General features: G+C 43.9%; 1 protein-coding gene across 2 annotated transcripts in view; it reads right to left on the bottom strand.

Moving 5' to 3' along the window:
* The window catches only part of LOC141094216 (uncharacterized), a 66,833-nt gene that overhangs the window by 28,847 nt on the left and 18,769 nt on the right, over positions 1 to 19,217 (bottom strand). For both annotated transcript variants that reach the window (XM_073580014.1, XM_073580015.1), the window contains exons 2-6: positions 5,262 to 5,411; positions 4,953 to 5,132; positions 4,745 to 4,868; positions 4,567 to 4,664; positions 4,278 to 4,368 (exon numbers count right to left, since the gene is read on the bottom strand). In XM_073580014.1, coding sequence (XP_073436115.1) covers positions 4,278 to 4,368; positions 4,567 to 4,664; positions 4,745 to 4,868; positions 4,953 to 5,132; positions 5,262 to 5,411 — 643 coding nt within the window. The remainder of the gene's footprint in view (positions 1 to 4,277; positions 4,369 to 4,566; positions 4,665 to 4,744; positions 4,869 to 4,952; positions 5,133 to 5,261; positions 5,412 to 19,217) is intronic.

Here is a 19,217-nt window from a genome sequence, read left to right as displayed (position 1 = left end):
AGATGATGCAATATGCAGGAAAAAGTCACGATTGTCAAACTTAACAGGCTAATGTCACTCCCTCCCCCTTCCAAGCAGATTTCCAAGAAGGAATTTCTTGTGCCTATATCGACGGAGCTCGATATTGGCATGAGGGGCATTACGTCACCGGCTTCGCTGTGTGGCTCCCAGCTAAGCCATTGCTCCTGCAGTATAAACTCCCTGGTCATTTCTCCGCTCAAAGAGCTGAATTGGAAGCAGCTTTACAGGTCATTCTTGTGTGCACAGAGCCAATGAATATTTTCAGTGATAGAGCATATGTCGTTTCCTCCCTCACCCTGTATCTCAATGTATGGGCCCTGAGGGGGATGGTAGACTCACAGAATAGGCCTTTGCAACATGCAGAAATTCTCAAACAAATTGAGCAGCGGGGCAAAGAATTCCTGAATTTATGGTCCTTCTGTAAAACCAAGGGGCACCAGAGGTTGATTCCTGACCCACACATCCTTGGCAATGCATATGTAGACCATGCAGCCAAGGAAGCTGCCCTTATAGGCGATGACAAATATCCTCAAGAAATCATCGCTGCAGTCACTAAAACACCCTGAGAGCCCCCCCTTGTTTTTTCTCCTCTTCAAGATCTCGTAAAGGCACAGGAGAAGGATGGAGACTCATCCCTGTTCAAATCCCCTGCCCATTGAGGGGGAGTGCCTGTACTACAAAAGGGTTAATGACAGGCTAGTGCTTTATATTCCACCAACAATGATTAAGTCTTTGCTCAAATTTAATCATTCAGTCTTTGCTCATCCAGGACCAGAGGCTCTATTAGAGCTTGTCCAACAAAAAATGTGGCATCCCCAATTAAGAGCTTTATGCCAGGAGATACATGATGAATGCCTTATTTGTTTACAGAATAACTCCAAAGGAAAAGGCAAGCCCCATCTCCGCAGAATACAAGTAGCAGAGGGGCCCTGGCAGTCCATCCAAATTAATTTAACTGTTCCCTTCCCTCCTGCTAAAGGTGGTTTCCGATATGCCCTGATTCTGGTAGATGTCTTTTCAAAATGGGTAGAGGCGCTCCCAGCCACTAATAATACTGCTCTTACCACGGCCAGACTCTTGTGGAAAAATGTGTTTTCACATTGGGGTTTCCATAAAATCATTGAAAGTGACAATGGCCTTCACTTTGTGGGTCAGGTTACGAAGCATCTCTGTGCTCTGCTGGGGATCCAGCAGTGGTTCATGTCCCCTATCATCCGCAGTCGGCAGGGATGGTAGAACGCATGAACAGGACCCTGAAGTCCAAATTGTCCAAAATGATCCAAGAAAAAGGAAATGATTGGATTAATCATCTACCAGCTATCCTGTTAGCCATCCGTGCAGTAGCATCCAAATCTACCAGCATTTACCCATTTGAATTAATGACAGGAAGACAGATGCCTGTCCAGTTGCCAAGTGACATTGCCCGCAACAAGCCGTAGTACAGAGGGATCAATGGTTACAGCAAGTGCAGCAGCACATTACACGCCTTCAACAGTATGCTGCTTTCCAAATGGCGAAGAGTTGTGCTGATCCTACTGACAAATCCTATGAGTCTAAATTCGTTATAGGAGCTCAGGTCATGGTTAAAAATTTAAGAAAAATAGGACCCTGGGAAGCTAATTGAGAAGGTACTTTAGTTGTTACTCATAAGAAATTGGCCCCACAGTTTTAGGAGTGCACAGGGTTAACAAATCAAGCTACAAAAGGTGTTAAAATTGTTCATATCGATCAGTGTAGACTTCTTAATTATCTTACTGAGATTTATGGTAAGGACTGATACTCCACTTTTTTTTTCTATTTTCTCCAGGTCAGCCGAAGATTTTCATATTTGACTCCTAGGACCATGAGTTTATTGGATGATCGGGAGAAGATGCTTCACACTATACAGTGGGACTCTGATAGTGTGAGAGGGGGAGAAGATCAGGAAAATCCAGAAGCCAAAGAATGAGGAGAAAAAGACCAAAAGACTTAACTATTGTGCAACTTATTTTTTGGGGGACTAATATTTGAATTTTTTTTATTATGTGTTTGTGCTATTTTTAGGGACTCTTGCCCTTACACACACACACACGTGTATGAAGCGCTGAATTACCTCAATATTCTTATTTTCAATAATTCACTCAAGAACCTTACAGTACTGTATGTTGTACTCTGGACAGAGTACAAGAGGGGGATATGTAAGAGAATGGTCAGCTATAATATACTGAGCTGCCATGATCAACCTGGCAGCCATCTTGTGAAAGTTAGGAAAGAATATATTCAACTTTTACAATAGAACTAATACGATGTACTCTGTAAAAGCAGATGGAGGATGTAAAATGAGATCATGCCCATTAACAAATTTAGCAGATGTTCATATAGGTAAATTGTATCAGCCTCAGGGCAATGAGAAAATAGAACCAACGAATATATGGTAAATATGTGTATTTATGATAGTGTTAGTAGGAAACAGACTTCTACAATTGTCAAATGTATGAATTTATGGGTTTAGTCTAAAAGCAGTAATAAGATTAATGATAGTAGTTAGAGATAATATTGGATTTATGTGTTTTTAATGTGGTTTGGTGAAGAGTTAATTAATGATGTAATATTGTGTTACTTCTTCCTTTGTCCAAAAAGATATGATGTAACCATATACGCCCTTTTGCTATAATATGTATACAGCTTCCTTTGTTTGCATAATGTATAAAAAGCCCCTGTTACTGTTGCTCGGGGCCATTCCACCGCCATTATGCCGCTGTGCCACACCATAGCCAGGGCTGGGCCCTTATCACCGCCAGACTTCCTAGCGAATCTCTGCCCGTCTGAATTCCTGTTTTTGCCCGCATATTTCAACTTCTCTGATTTTTTGTTCTATTTTGCCGTGCATCTCTGAATAAACTTCGACCTCAGCTTTAGAAGATTGTCTGCAATTTTGTCCGGCTCATCAAACTCTCCCAATCAGGACTTTTTCTTACAGTAAAGGATGGAGCCCTGCAGACCAGGACAGGGATGGGGCTATGCATACCATTATAGGGATAAGGGCGATCATTCCTGCCAGGATAAGGTTGAGGTGGACCATTTCTACCAGGAAAGGGACGAGGAGCCATGCATTCTAGGACGAGATGGTGCCCTGCATACCAGGATAGGGATGAGGGCGATAGTTCCTGCCAGATAGGGATGAGGAGGCCATGCATACCATGATGGGGATGAGGGAACCATGCATACCAGGATAGGGATGAGGGGCCATGTGTTTCAGGATGGAGATGAGAGGACCATATTTACCTGGATAGGTGATATTAAGTAAAGAATTGACAACATTTTTGCATCAGTCTTTTTTTTACCCTAATTTCCTCCTCTAAAACCTAGGTCCGTCTAATAGTCCGAAAAATATGGTGTACATATTGGAAAAGCCATTTAAATGGATTATGCAAAGTAATCCCCTATCCCGAGACCTATGTAGTCGCTGGGGTACGACCAGTGGGACCTCCATGATCCCGAGAACCTGTGATCTAAAGAAGAGGTCGATCATGCGCACTGAGGTGGCATTCACACATGAACTTCAAATAACTCCTTTAAGGTGAGTGTTGAAGGGCAGGACAAAGTATAACAAAATCCACTGATCGGGTGTGGGGGGATTGTTATAGTATGTGGGCTGGTGGGGTTTGTGTGGCAGGGTTGCTTTTTTATCCCAGTCTGGCTCTGAAAGTCAGGAAAAAGGGAAACTGCTGCTATTGTACAGAAATTCACACTTGACACACACTGCACATTTAATGTTGTCGATCATAAAAGCAAATTTTGGCCAGAAAGACTGGACCTGGTCTTGTAGGGACCATATGAGCACATTCAGCAGCACAGAAGGGAGAGAAGGTAGATTCATCCAATAAGATATTAAGGATCTAGGATGCCAACAGCATCATTACCCTCCGATTTCTGATACAGACCCATCATAATACTTTTCTTCAAGTGATTTTCTAATTTATCAGAACATTCTATGTACGCTGTCATTTGACTTTGTAGTTTACAGACCTGGGCAGGTAACGGTCAGCGTCTTCTAATCTCAGGGGGTAGGTGGATCCTCCAGGTGATAAGTTCTATAGAAAAGGGCTTTCAATGCCCAAAGTCATTTGAACAGTTTTGGCTGAGGGAGAATGTTGTGGTCTAGAGGTAAAATGGTGATCAGGGTAATACGGCCAGATTACACCAATGATAAAGCAGCCACAGCCGGTGACTGGGAAGAATCTGTGACATCTCTGCATTTAGTGGTTACTACTCACCTGGGTAGTCATATGTAGGAATCTCCTCTTTACACCACTCATCACCCCTCGCATATGTCTCTGTAGCAGTAATATGGGTCAGATCTTCACCCTGAAACAAATATTATAAAAGTCACAGACAGATGGAGAAGTCGCATCTATGATCAGCTCTAATCCTGCCATCTCCACCGCTCTCATTACACAGGTACAAAACATATAATACTGGTGGATAAAACAAGACTGAGCACAAGACCTTCACAGCCGTCTACACATCATACTTGAGATCTCATGACAACTTCTCTCCATCTACCTGATGATCCTGAGGAACATTAGGATCTTCTTGTTTACAGTCCTGTGGAAGCAGAGGACGGGGACATCTCTCTGGTGTTGTCATCTTACTGGATAGATCTGTAGGGAAACACATACAGGGACTGAATTCATTCTTTTCATATAGATATAGGCTGAGTATATTTAGTCCTGTCTATTACCTGGAGATGCGAGGGGCTGGGGAACCTCCATTATGACATTCTTGTACAGATCTCTGTGTACTTCTAAATACTCCCACTCCTCCAAGGAGAAATAGACAGCGACATCCTGACACCTTATAGGAACCTGACACATACAATGATACCATCATCCCCCCCGATACCTTCATAGCGTTACTATATAATGTCCCAACATTCCCAGCAGTGTCACCTCTCCAGTCAGCAGCTCAATCATCTTGTAGGTGAGTTCTAGGATCTTCTGGTCATTGATGTCCTCATGTATCAGGGAGTGAGGTGGAAGTCCAGTGATTGGGCTCAGGGTTCTTCTCCATCCCTCAGACACAGGGTCCTGGCAGCGCTCACTAGACGTCTTCTTCACTACTGTGTAATCCTGGTTATGGAGAGACACATTAATAAATCTCACTACAGACATTTCCAGAGTCTTCACCTCTCCAGTTCTGTCCATCTGTTATTCCCATAGATAAGAATGATGTAATGTGACGTCATCAGAATCTCTCACCTCTCCAATAAGGTGGAAGAGGATCTCTAGGGTGAGGTGTAATATCCTCTCCGTCATTTTGTCTCTGTCCATATCCATCTTTGATGGGTAAATCAGGAAAATTCTCTTTTGTAGAAGATCTTCACTGAGAGGATCTGATATTGTAGAGACCTGAATGAGAAGAAGATGAGCCGATGTAACATCATAAAAATCCTGTGTAATACAATTACTGGAGATAATAAGGGAAATATATGAGGAGATTTATTATTTTACACTATTTTATTTTCTTCTTTACATATACTAATAAAACCTAAATATTTAGGCCACAGACAACAAGCAGTTTCCTCCTCGGAGTCGGCAGCTGAATACGTTTCTCAGACTCATCTTCCATAACACTAATTCTCGTCTCATTTACCGACACTGGAATCGGCATTAGCAATACTGCAGGAGATATTCATTACACGTGACAGGAGAAATAACTACTTCATGATGAGGACGACATCTTCATCTTCTACTACGGCTCTAGAAACATATTTGTCCAGAGTCCGTCACTGACTCCATCACCACCGGCCATCTACAGTACATGAATGTTTCCCGTCTTCCCCGAACTGTAATCTTCTATCACGTTAGATCTTATGTCTGAGTCACACACAGGAGTTTGAGGCTTTTATAAAAGCTTTTTTGTAAGAACATCAAGACAGGAGTTATTTGATGCCAATGTCTACATGTAAGCTTCCATATATTACATGAAAAACACAAAAAAAAAGTTTGAAAATATTCCTAAAATAATTATAGTGAAGTGTTGAGGCACCAAATGGAAAGTTTTTACCCAGTATATGGATACATTGAAGCAGAGCGAAGCAGAACCGCAGGAGTGTGGAGCACCAGCAGAGCTGCAAGGGTACGGAGCACAGGCAGAGCCACTAGAGTGCGGAATACAGGCAGAGTCGCAAGAGTGCAGAGCATGCAAAGCCGCAAGAGTGCGGAGCACAGGCAGATGGAGAGGACACAAGGATAGACACAGCAGGGAAAGGAGCCACAGACAAGGAGACTGACAGATGGAGGTAGGACTGAGTTCAGACAAGGTAACAGTATAAGACAAGGTACAGGAACAAAGACACACATACAGGAACAAAGACACACAGACCCAGATATACTACCTCCTGGAGGGCAGTGAGGACAAGTTTGAGACAAGACAAGGAACAATAGCACAGGGACCAGGATATTCTGCCTCCTGAAGGGCGGACGGATACAAGGCAAGGCTAGGAACAGGGACACAGAGACCAGGATATTCTGCCTTCTGGAGGGCACAGTAGACAGGCACAGATACCGGACTAGGAAACAAGCCTCTAGAGAAGGTGAAACACAGAACAGGACCTGGCAACTCAGCAGCAAGATACTAATTGAGTAAAGGCGTTGCTCAGGCAGCTACCACCGGGTGGAGCTGCCCTAAATACTAGAGGCCTCTTGGTAATTGGCCAGGGACACATTAGCCAGGTGCACCCTGATTCCAAAAGAACCAGAGAGTTCTGGTGCCGCCCCCCTATGCATACAGCCAGGAAACATGCAGAGAGCAAGCATGAAGCAAGAGGCACACAGCATGGAGTCGGCAGCAGACAGAACTCACAGTATGGCATGGAGCAGTGATTAAGTTGGTGTGTGGGAATGGGAGGCCATGCAGTGATGCCGGCAGGGTTGTTACACTGCCTTTAGGGGTGCATAATATTAGGGGCTGCAATATAATATAGAGTCTGTCTATGGGGGTGCATTATATTAAAGGGAACCTGTCACCAGGTTTGGCCGATAAGAGATATAGCCATCACCTTTCACGGCTGATATACAGAATTCTATAATGCTGTATATCTGCCCCCAAACCAGCCAATAAGAGGAGAAAAATAACTTTTTTTATACTCACCTGTGAGGCGGTCCAGTCCGAGGGGTGTCGCTCTTGTTCGTCCAGCGCCTCCCATCTTCCGATGATCGCCGTTCTCCTGCTTGCTTCATGTGGATGATGCATCACTGCGTCATCCACACAGGCTCCCCGACATCGCGCTCCTGTGCAGGTGTACTTATCTGCCCTGTTGAGGGTACAGCAAAGTACTGCAGGGCGCAGGTGCTGGGGCTCTTTGACCTGTGACATCCCTGGGACTGGATCACCCTGCAAGTGAGTATAATGAAAGGTCTTTTTCTTCTCTTACACATCGGGTTCGGGGCAGATATACAGCATTATGGAATGCTGTATATCAGCTCTGAAAGGTGATGGCCATAACTTATATAGGTTAAAACTGGTGACAGGTTCCCTTTAAGGGCTGCATTATACTATAGAGGCTGCCTATGGGGGGTGCATTATATTAGGGGCTGGATTCTGCTACAGAGTCTGCCTATGGGGATGCATTTTATTAAGGGCTGCAGTACACTACAGTGGATGCTTATGGGGGCTGCATTATACTATAGAGTTTGCCTATGGGGTACATTATACTATAGAGTCTGCCTATAGGGAGTGCATTACACTATATGGAGGCCTATGGGGAAAGCATTATACTATATTGAGGACTATTGTCACGGTCCATTTTTGGATCTGTGTCAGAGTGTGGAGTCTCATGTAAACCTTTTTTCTTTCTGGCCCTCGGGAGTTAATATGGGTTTTTGCCCCCCGGTGGCCGCTGGTGTTACTACAAGTTTAGTGAGTCTGCTGCTGGGTTTTTCCCCTCAGGTGGCCGATGGTGTTACTACATATTTAGTCAGTCAGCAGGTGTGACCATAACCTCCTTCCTATAAAGGGTCGTCAGGTGCTTCAACTCACTGTTGGTGATATTATTCATTTGGAGACCAACCAAGCTGGACTCAGGAGCAGGCTGTGTTGTGGTGGAGCTCCAGCTATCCCCTTGTTCTGGTGCCTTACTCTGCACTCTGGTATATTCTGAAAGCAAAGCAAAAAGAGACCAATACAAAAGGGGACAAAACAAACTGGCACATGCAGTAACATATGGGCGGTGATTCAGCACAGCCCCAGCCGGAGCCAGCCAACCCGCACAAAGCAGAGATAAACAAAACCAGATCAAATGCAAGCAGAATAGCAAATGAACCACTCAGCTGAGCATGCAGGGAAAGAGCAGGAGACATCAGACCTCAGGAGGCACAGGAAAAAAATCACCAGCAGGGATAGAGGGAGTCAGCTGTCTTAAATCCCAATCAGAAACCCCAGATCTCCAATCGTCTTCCTCATTATCAGGTGGCAAGCCTCTGTCAATCAGATCAGCTACACTACCTCCAGTAACCACCAGAGGGAGCCCAGAAAGAGAACTCTCAATCTAACCAGCTCCTGTTGTGAGCTCATTTTCTCGTTCACCTTTGATGTCCGATGAACTCCCTCTGCTGGTGAAAGGAGGTGGTGAAACTGATTTGGATGGCTGAAACCTGTCACCTGAACAGGTGGATTGCGATTGGACATCCGGAATCTCTGAGTGGATAAAAGGCAGCCGACGTCCTGTAGGGTTGCTGGTGATTTCTCTGCTCTGAGCTCTGGCCTCCAGTTCAGTTCCTGTCTTCTAAAGCTAAGTTTTGCTCTGTTATTGTTCCATGAGATTTTGTCTGATTTGCTTAGTTTTGTGTTCTGCCAGCCCCGGCTAGGGCTCTGCTGAATTTCCATTTTTGTCCCTGATCGGTTAAATCTCTTTTGCTCTGTCTTCAGAATATATCGGAGTGCTGATATAGGGATTTTGAAGTCTAGTGACTTCAGGGCCGTTTTTCCTATCAGACGTGTTGGAACATTTTTGGTAGGGTTTTTGCAGATTGCAGCCAGCATCTTTTCTGTTCTTTCCTATCTAGTTAGTTGGGCCCCATCATTTGCTCTGCCTGTCTTTCTGTCTGTTTGTGTTTTCATCTGTTTTCACCGACAATACACGTTGGGGGCTGTCTATTGCTTTGGGGTCTGCTCTGGGGCAGTTTAGATTTCCCCTTTCTTTCTTTAGGCTTATTTAGTTCTCCGGCTGTGAAGAGGCGTCTAGGACCACCGTAGGAATGCTCCACGGCTACTGTTAGTTGTTGTAAATAGGATCAGGGGTCTGCAATCCGCTAGCTACCAACCTCTCCGGTTTTCTGGACTTAGCTTGCATTTTTGTTTTTTCCTCCTCAGGTGACTCATTCATAACAGAATCACCAGCCATACCGCAGATTCTAGGGTATTCAGTAGCAGGAAAGAATTATAAAAAAAGAAGAAAAAAAAAAGTGTCACAAATTTTTTTTTTTAATGTATATTTATTCCTCTTTTTCTCTGGGGCCATAGGAGGATTTTTTTCTTAATGGAGATTAAGCAATTGTCTGATCGTGTGGAGCAGCTCGCTGCTGAAGTGCGGGGAATTTCCGCCTATCTTGCCCATTCACATGCTGCTGAACCAAAGATCCCTACTCCTGATGTGTTTTTTGGGGATCGGTCTAAATTTTTGAAATTTAAGAATAATTGTAAATTATTTCTTGCCTTGAAGCCTAGCTCATCGGGGAGCTCTGCGCAGCAGGTCGAAATTGTCATCTCCTTGCTGCGCGGCGATCCCCAGGATTGTGCGTTTTCTTTGACACCTGATGATCCTATTCTAACTAATGTGTACGCATTTTTTCAAGCCTTGGGGTTGTTGTATGATGAACCTAATGCTATTGATCAAGCTGAAAAAGCCCTGTTGGCATTGAACCAGGGTCAGGATTCTGAAGAGTTGTACTGTCAAAAATTCTGAAAGTGGGCGGTCCTTACTACCTGGAATGATGGTGCCTTGGCAGCTCTCTTTCGGAAGGGTTTGTCAGAAACCGTAAAAGATACTATGGTGGGATTTCCTGTTCCCTCTGGTCTTGACGATTCTATGTCATTAGCCATTCAGGTTGATCGGCGTTTATGTGAACGTAAAATTATACGAGAAATGTTGCCACCTATTGAACAAATGTCTGAACCTATGCAATGTGATAGAGTTTTGTCTAGGGCGCATCGTCAGGAGTTCAGAAGGCGTAATAAGCTGTGTTTTTTCTGTGGAGATGCCTCTCATAATATTTCTGTCTGCCCTAAACAAGAGAAATGTTTTGCACACACATTTGCTGTAGGTGGTGTACAACCTAAGTTTCTTCTGGCAATTACTCTGATCTGCTCCCTGTCCACATTTTCCGCTAAGGCTTTTGTGGATTCAGGAGCGGCTCTGAACCTGATGGACTTGGAGTTTGCTAAACGTTGTGGGTTTCCTATGACACATCTGTGGACGCCTATCCCTTTGAGGGGTATTGATGCTACTCCTTTGGCGAAGAATAAACCTCAGTTTTGGACCCAGGTGGTAATGCGGGTCACCCCAGACCATCAAGAAAATTGCAGATTTTTGGTGTTGCATAATTTGCATGATATCATTGTTCTGGGGTTTCCCTGGTTGCAAATCCATAATCCAGTTTTGGATTGGAAATCTGTGTCTGTGGTGAGTTGGGGTTGTCAGTGTGCTCTTAGTGACACTCCTGTGTTCTCCACCTTTCCCCAGTCGCATGATGTTCCTGACTATCTGGCTGATTATTATGATGTATTTAGTGAGAATAAGTCTGCGTCTTTGCCTCCTCATAGGAGTTATTACTGTGCAATTGAGCTGAGCCCTGAGTGTAAATTTCCCAAGGGTCGACTTTTCAATTTATCTGTACCCGAGCATGAGGCTATGCGATATTATATTAAGGAGTCGTTGGAGAAGGGTCATATTAGACCATCCTCTTCACCCTTGGGTGCTGTTTTTTTTTTCATGGCCAAGAAAGATGGTTCATTAAAGCCTTGTATTGACTATCGTTCCCTCAATAAAATTACTGTTAAATATCAGTATCCGTTACCCCTGATTTCTGATCTATTCTCCAGAGTTAAAGGTGATTGTTGGTTTACCAAGCTTGACCTCAGGGGGGCGTATAATCTTAATCGCATTAAGCATGGTGATGAATGGAAGACGGCGTTTAATACTCCGGAGGGACATTTTGAGTACCTGGTGATGCCTTTTGGGCTCACTAATGCCCCTTCTGTCTTCCTGTGCTTCATGAATGATATTTTCCGGGACTTTGTGGATAAGTTTTTGATCATCGATCTGGATGATATTTTGATCTTTTCCAGGGATTGGGACTCTCATGTGGAACATGTTCGGACTGTGTTCCGGATTTTGAGGGAGAATTCCCTGTGTGTTAAGGGGTCGAAATGCCTTTTTGGTGTACAGAGGATTTCATTTTTGGGAATTATTTTGTCTCCGTCAACTATTGAAATGGACCCGGCCAAGGTACAGGCCATTTATGATTGGGTTCAGCCCACTTCTTTTGAAGGCCCTCCAGAAGTTTTTGGGTTTTGCTAATTTTTATCGTAAATTCATAGCTAATTTTTCTGGTATTGCCAAACCATTGCCTGATTTGACTAAGAAGGGTGCTGATGTGCTGAATTGGTCTCCAGAGGCTGTTTCTTCCTTTCAGGAGCTGAAGCGGAGGTTCACTTCTGCTCCGGTTTTGCGGCAACCTGATGTCTCACTCCCGTTTCAGGTAGAGGTGGACGCTTCTGAGATTGGTGCAGGAGCTGTTTTGTCCCAAAAAGATCCGGTAATATCTAAAATTAATCCCTGTGCTTTCTTTTCCCGAAAGTTCTCCCCATCTGAACGCAACTATGATGTGGGGAATCAGGACCTGTTAGCGATGAAATGGGCATTTGAGGAGTGGAGACATTGGTTGGAGGGAGCTAGACATCAAGTCGTGGTCCTCACTAACCACAAGAATTTGATTTACCTTGAGTCGGCCAAACGCTTGAATCCTAGACAGGCTAGGTGGGCCTTGTTTTTCACACGTTTTGGTTTTGTGGTCTCTTTTCTTCCGGGCACTAAGAATGTCAAGGCAGACACCCTCTCTAGGAGTTTCTTTGCGGATTCTCCTATTGTGACCAAGCCTGCTACCATCTTAGGAGAGGGGGTAGTTCTTTCTGCCATTTCGCCCCGATTTGAGACATGCTCTGGAAGAGTTTCAGGAGGACAAACCTGAGCATTGTCCCATTGGAAAATTGTATGTTCCTGACCAGTGGAGGAAGAGAGTAATGTCTGAAGTTCATTGCTCCGCACTGGCTGGTCATCCAGGTATTTTTGGTACTAGAGATTTGGTGAGTCGGTCTTTTTGGTGGCCCGCCTTATCTCGTGATGTCAGGAATTTTGTGCAGTCCTGTGGGACTTGCTCCCGGTCTAAACCTTGCTCTCGCTCTAGTGGGTTGTTGATGCCTTTGCCGGTGCCCAGGAGGCCATGGACCCATATTTCAAAGGATTTTATTTCTGATCTGCCTGTCTCTCAGAGAATGACTGTTATCTGGGTGATTTGTGACAGATTCTCTAAGATGGTCCATCTTGTACCACTTCCTAAGTTGCCATCTTCCTCAGAGTTGGTGCCCTTGTTTTTGCAACAGGTGGTTCGCTTGCATGGGATTCCTGAGAACATTGTATCTGACAGAGGAGTTCAGTTTGTCTCTAGATTTTGGAGGACTTTTTGTTCCAAGCTGGGAATTCAGTTGTCCTTCTCCTCTGCGTTTCACCCTCAGACCAATGGGCAGACGGAGAGAACAAACCAGACTTTGGAGTCTTATTTGAGATGTTTTATCTCTGCTGATCAGGATGATTGGGTCTCATTTTTGCCCTTGGCCGAATTTGCTTTAAATAATAGAGCTAGTTCTGCCACTTTGATGTCACCTTTTTTTGTAACTTTGGGTTTCATCCTTGATTCTCTTCAGGGCAGGTGGAGTCTTCTGCCTGCCCAGGTGTTGACACTGTGGTGGAGAGAATGCACCAGATTTGGGACCAAGTGTTGGATAAGTTGTCTCTCTCCCAGGAAAAGGCCCAGCAGTTTTCTAACTGGCATAGGACCATTGGTCCCCGGTTTAAGGTGGGTGATATGGTTTGGTTGTCATCAAAGAATATCTCTTATCATCGAAAAATATTGCTATGAAGGTGGCTTCTCCAAAGTTTAAACCTAGATTTATTGGACCTTACAAGATTTTGGAGATTCTTAATCCGGTCTCTTTTCGATTGGCTCTTCCTGTTACATTTAAGATCCATAACATGTTTCATAAGTCTCTGTTGAAGAGGCTTGTTGAGCCAGTAGTTCCTGTGGTGGCACCGCCTGACCCTGTATTGGTTGAAGGTAATGTGGAATATGAGGTTGAGAAGATACTGGATTCTCGTCTGGCTAGACGGAGACTCCAGTATTTAGTTAAGTAGAAGGATTATGGCCAGGAGTATAATTCTTGGGTCTCTGCATCTGATATTCATGCCGAAAGATTGGTTCGTGCTTTTCATCGGGCCCATCCTGATTGGGGGAGGTACTGTTGTGAGCTCATTTTCTCGTTCACCTTTGATGTCCGATGAACTCCCTCTGCTGGTGAAAGGAGGTGGTGAAACTGATTTGGATGGGAGAAACCTGTCACCTGAACAGGTGGATTGCGATTGGACATCCGGAATCTCTGAGTGGATATAAGGCAACCGACGCCCTGTAGGGTTGCTGGTGATTTCTCTGCTCTGAGCTTTGGCCTCCAGTTCAGTTCCTGTCTTCTAAAGCTAAGCTTTGCTCTGTTATTGTTCCATGAGATTTTGTCTGATTTGCTTAGCTTTGTGTTCTGCCAGCCCCGGCTGGGGCTCTGCTGAATTTCCATTTTTGTCCCTGATCGGTTAAATCTCTTTTGCTCTGTCTTCAGAATATATTGGAGTGCTGATATAGGGATTTTGAAGTCTAGTGACTTCAGGGCCATTTTTCCTATCAGACGTGTTGGGACATTTTTGGTAGGGTTTTTGCGGATTGCAGCCAGCATCTTTTCTGTCCTTTCCTATCTAGTTAGTTGGGCCCCATCATTTGCTCTGCCTGTCTTTCTGTCTGTGTTTGTGTTTTCATCTGTTTTGACCGACAATACATGTTGGGGGCTGTCTATTGCTTTGGGGTCTGCTCTGGGGCAGTTTAGATTTCCCCTTTCTTTCTTTAGGCTTATTTAGTTCTCCGGCTGTGAAGAGGCGTCTAGGACCACCATATGAACACTCCACGGCTACTGTTAGTTGTTGTGAATAGGATCAGGGGTCTGCAATCCGCTAGCTACCAACCTCTCCGGTTTTCTGGACTTAGCTTGCATTTTTGTTTTTTCCTCCTCCGGTGACTCATTCATAACAAGCTCCACTATCTTCAGTAATCACCATAGGAAGCCAGAGAGAGAATTCACAACAGGGAGGTGACCAGGGAGTGTATATTTCCTCCATTTCTTCCTCTCAGTGTAACCTGCCTGTGGAGGTCATGCTACATCTTGGAGGGAATGCCAGTACCTATCGTTTTAGGTCTCCCGTGGTTGGAAAAACACAACCCGGTAATAGATTGGCGGTCTAGGGAAGTAGTCGGCTGGGGTCAGTCGTGTGAGGGCTGCTGCCTGGGGGCTACTGTCTCTGCCATCATTCTACAACCATCCCCTTCTACTCCAGTGGGGGTAGCAGAGGTGCTGCCAGGGAGTAGGGGCACATCTCTACCCTCACCACATGCTAACCCTGGGTGTCTTAGTCCTCTTGGGAGGACAGGTCAGAGGAGGGTGGTGACTCCTTCTGAGCATTGTGGGGGTGTGAGTGTGACAACACAAGGGGACGCCTCTGTTGTAGGTTCTGTGAAGAGTTCACCATCTTGTGGCAAATGGGTGCGTGGCAATAAACATTCAGGTCCGGACCTGTGTGTGAATGAGTACGTATGGGTGTCCACCAAAAACATCCAGTGGAAGTGTGCTGCAGGGGTATGGAGCAGGGCTGTGGAGTCGGTAAGCCACAGTTGCGACTCCGACTCCTGGATTTTATCAGGCTCCGACTCCGGCTCTGACTCCTTCATAAATGGCCAATTCATAACAACAAATTTACTGTTGTAAAATATTAAACATTGTGCTTATTCAGTTTCTCACCATCATATAAGTAATCAGACCACTTAGAGCAAAAACTACATTTATTAGAATACAATTAGAATATAGCAAATAACTTTTATAAACTTTTCTAAACTGTAAGTAAATATGCAATAAACACTTTTATGCAGTTAATAAGAAGAAATCTATAAATTTGTCCTCAGAAAAAGTATTGCCTCTGTCAGATCCTCCTTCATGGATGCCCTCAAATCTGATCTAATTATTTTGAGAGCAGAGAACAACCTCTCTACACTAACTTGTGTTGGTGGCAAAGCAGTAACCACTCGGGCAACATCTCTGACAATGTCAGGATACAGAGGAATCGCTTGTTGCACTGTTATTTTTGATGAACAGTCAAATTTCTCAATTTCTTTTAGTGCACATGAAAAATTCTGCTGAAATGTACTGGCTGTGTTCCTTGATGGGGATGACTCTTCTTCTATGCGGGAACGCTTTGCACGGTCCTTGTGATCCAAATATTTTTCGAAATTAAATTCTTCATCAGTTGATGAGGGTGAAGATGTGGCAGGACAACCAAATTCTTCTTGTTCCTCCTGACTGTTCTGCAACCCTTTCATCCTTACTGCTATTTCAAACAGAGCTTCTTTTCCTTTACTTAGCTGTTGATAATCTAGAAGAATCCGATGCATTGGGTCTACATAAACAGCTGCCAAAAGAATGTTATTTTGTAATAGTAGCTCCTCTCTCCGTTTCATTGATGTAGCAATGCCACTTGCAATTAACCCTCCTCTTTGGGACAGGCGAAACATCAGGTTCTTCCACTCCTTTAAGAAAATACCTGGAGTTAAGTCCTCTGCTTGTAATTTTTTAGTCACTGTAAATGGGTGCTCTAGCAATTTTTCCAGCTCAGTCACCTGATTCCACTGACTTTCATTTAGCGTCAGTTGAGGGTTAGCCATGTCTACAAGAAAGGTTTTCAGTTCAACCAAGCGCTGAGTCATTAAGTAAGTACTGCCCCATCGTGTGGCTTGATCAATAATTGCCCCTTTTCCAGCACGTCTCTTCAAAATTGAGTCAACTTTTAGGGGTTCTGGCAACAGTAGCCAATTTTCTCACCTTGCCAATCAGTGCAGCAGCATGTCCTTCTTGCAGACTGTCTCTTATAGCCAGCTGTAGCGTATGCACAACACAGCGCATGTGATGAATGAAAGAACATATTGACACAGTTTCAACAAGATCATCTAAACTATCATGTTGCTGTTCATATGAAGCAACTTCAGTTTGCTCCTCAGTTACAATACTGTGTTCCTCTATTTCAAACATTTCTGTGTCTGTGGACCCAGAATGTTCTTCTAGCTGCTGGTCACCATCATTACTCTCATTCATTAGCTTAATAGTACTTATCATATTTGAAGCATTGTCAGTTACAACAGAAAGAACTTGCTCTTTTTTAAGTTCATAGTCTTGCAGAACCTTTTCCACCAAGACCTGGAGAAACTCACTGGTGTGATGAGCTTTGGTGTCTTTTACTGCCAATGTCTTGGTAACTATTTCATTTTTGTCAAAACAAATCGGACATTGATGGCAAAATAGTTCACTCTGTGACGTGTGCAGGCATCCATTTTAAGAAACAGAAAGCGTCCCTTGAGAGTTTTTTTAAGTTCTTCCTTTTGTTTAAAAGCTTCTTCGATTACTAATTTTCTAATACTCTCTCTCCAGAGAAAGCCCAAGCTTGCGGGCCATTTCCCCATTCAGACACATAAAAGCTGGTCGTGAAAATAATGAAATAGGCACACTATCCTTTACAACAAGCTCTATGATCTGTTTTTTAAATGTATCTACTGTCATTGTCACAGTAACTTTGTCACTGACAAAATATCTTGCAACTGATGGCTGCAAAGTTCTCTGCTCCTTTGTTTGGCTGGAAGAGCTGGGCACTGGTTCATTGGTTTGGATGCAGTCTTTCTCATCCACTGCTTTCAGTACTTCTGGATGAAAGCGCTGTAAATGTCTCTTTAGATTAGAAGCTCTGGTAGGAGCATTTTTATCTTTGCCTGAATATGTACTCATCTTGGCTTCACAGCATTTGTTTTCGTCTGGATCATTTGTCATACACTGACAGACATAATGTTTTCTATCTTGAGTGATAGTGAAATGATCAAATACAGCTGATTTAATGTGAGCTTCTTTGACATTCTCAGGTTTTTAATTCTGCATTCACAATCCAAATGACAATTGTTTTTCCTAAAAACAATTGTACAAAATTATTGCCAGGTCGTACAACTGATATAGTGGTCAGTAATACTGTTGTTATTCCTCATGTACTCACAGTTAACTGATGCAAAGTTTGTTGAAAGGATAATACTTCTTACAGTCTTCCTCTTCTGAGTAGCAGGCAGTTGTGAGATGCTTGGAAGACGCACACCTAGTATGATCTAGTCTAGAGGAGGAGCTTTACTACTAATAATTTGCAACACATTTTCACTTTCAATTTCATACATTGTAAGTAGAGGGGTTGGGGCAGCATGAGGTTAACCAAGTATAAGATTAGATAGGGGCAGTGGAGAACAGTGACACACAAGAAGTAAGAAATGTCTCTATCTCCAGCAGAACTGCTTATCACTGTTGTTCATAGTTTGATAGAACATATATATTTGAGTAACATTTATAAAATTCATATGAAAGTTCAATTATGAAATATTAATACATTTTTTTTAAAGCTGGAGTCGGAGTCGGTACATTTCTACCGACTCCGACTCCAACCAAAACTAACTCCGACTCCGACTCCACAGCCCTGGTCTGGAGTGTCTCAGTGAAAATGCAGTGTCTCAGAGGAACTATAGGTTACGCAATTCCATGCATTTTTGTGTAACACTTGTCCTGGTTCCCTGAGGCGACACATATTAATGATGTTTGTGTAAGCCACACACATGTTGCATCATTGTCCACTGGTTTTTATTAACTCTGTAGTGTTTACATGGTGATTACTATATGCACTTTTCTTGCCCTGTTTATACAATAAAGTTATTTGCATAATTGATATTAGTGAATTTTTGACCATGGTACTATATTTAATTTTATGGGCATATAAGCTCTCTTTGGTGTTCTGATGACTGAATATAGTATATAGAGAGTATCTCATTGTTCTAAATATGTTCTCTGTGTTGGTCCAGAATCCTGGCCATGTTCTCACGTGTACCCTGCAGTCTGAGAATTCCTGATATTTCAATCTTTGGGATGAGATCACCCTGGACAGGCAGCTCACAGACAGCCCTACTGCCTGACCGCGGGGCCTTTCTTCTCTGCCGGGGGCCATTTTGTTGTACTGCGGAAATAAAGTTTTTCTTTTAGTAACAATATAATTAGAAACTGTCATTTCTGTCTGCCATGGTGGAAGTATTGATGATACAATATTTTTCTGCCATGATGGATGCAGTTTTGCTTTTTTTCTCCGTACTGACGCCATATTGTTGTACGGTGGAAGAGTGAGCGGGAGGCGCCATATTGCCTGTCTTGTAGCATGGTAAGCAGAGAGTCTGGGTGGGGAGCGGCCGCCTGTCACTGACGGACACCAAGAAGCAGCTTCATCCTTCCGTGAGGTGAATCATCCCGGAGCCGCAATGATGCTGCTGGAGGTGAACAACCGCATCATCGAGGACACCCTCAGCCTCAAGTCCGAGAACTTGGCGGCCTCAGGGTGTGGGGCTGGAGAGGCCCCTGCAGTGTGGGACCGGGTGCTGCTGTAACAAACCCCCAGCAGTGACAGGAATCAGCTCCTGGACTGTAGGAATGCGGCCATTCACTGACAGCAAGCAGAGATGTTCAACTGATCAATAGTATGGCTTAAAGTGTTTGTTTTTTTTCCTTCCTAACTGAAGGGTAAATTGACTAGATCAATGGATGTTTGACAGGTTATAGTTTCACTCAGCAACTATTTTCCTGGAATAATCTGTTTCAGGTATATGAGGACCCCATCGCATGACCCCTTCACATAACCCGGGGGCCCACAGAGTCTTTACAGCCCGGGGCCCTGGCTACCCTTAATCAACCCTTGATGACCACTCCCTCTTTCCTATAAAGGGTCGTCA

This window comes from Dendrobates tinctorius, unplaced genomic scaffold (genome assembly GCF_039654945.1).
Source record: "Dendrobates tinctorius isolate UK_male_01 unplaced genomic scaffold, ASM3965494v1 ptg000063l, whole genome shotgun sequence".
In the NCBI taxonomy this organism is placed as follows: Eukaryota; Metazoa; Chordata; class Amphibia; order Anura; family Dendrobatidae; genus Dendrobates; species Dendrobates tinctorius.
Note: the sequence above shows the minus strand (reverse complement) of the source record. Positions and strands in the feature narration are given on the sequence as shown.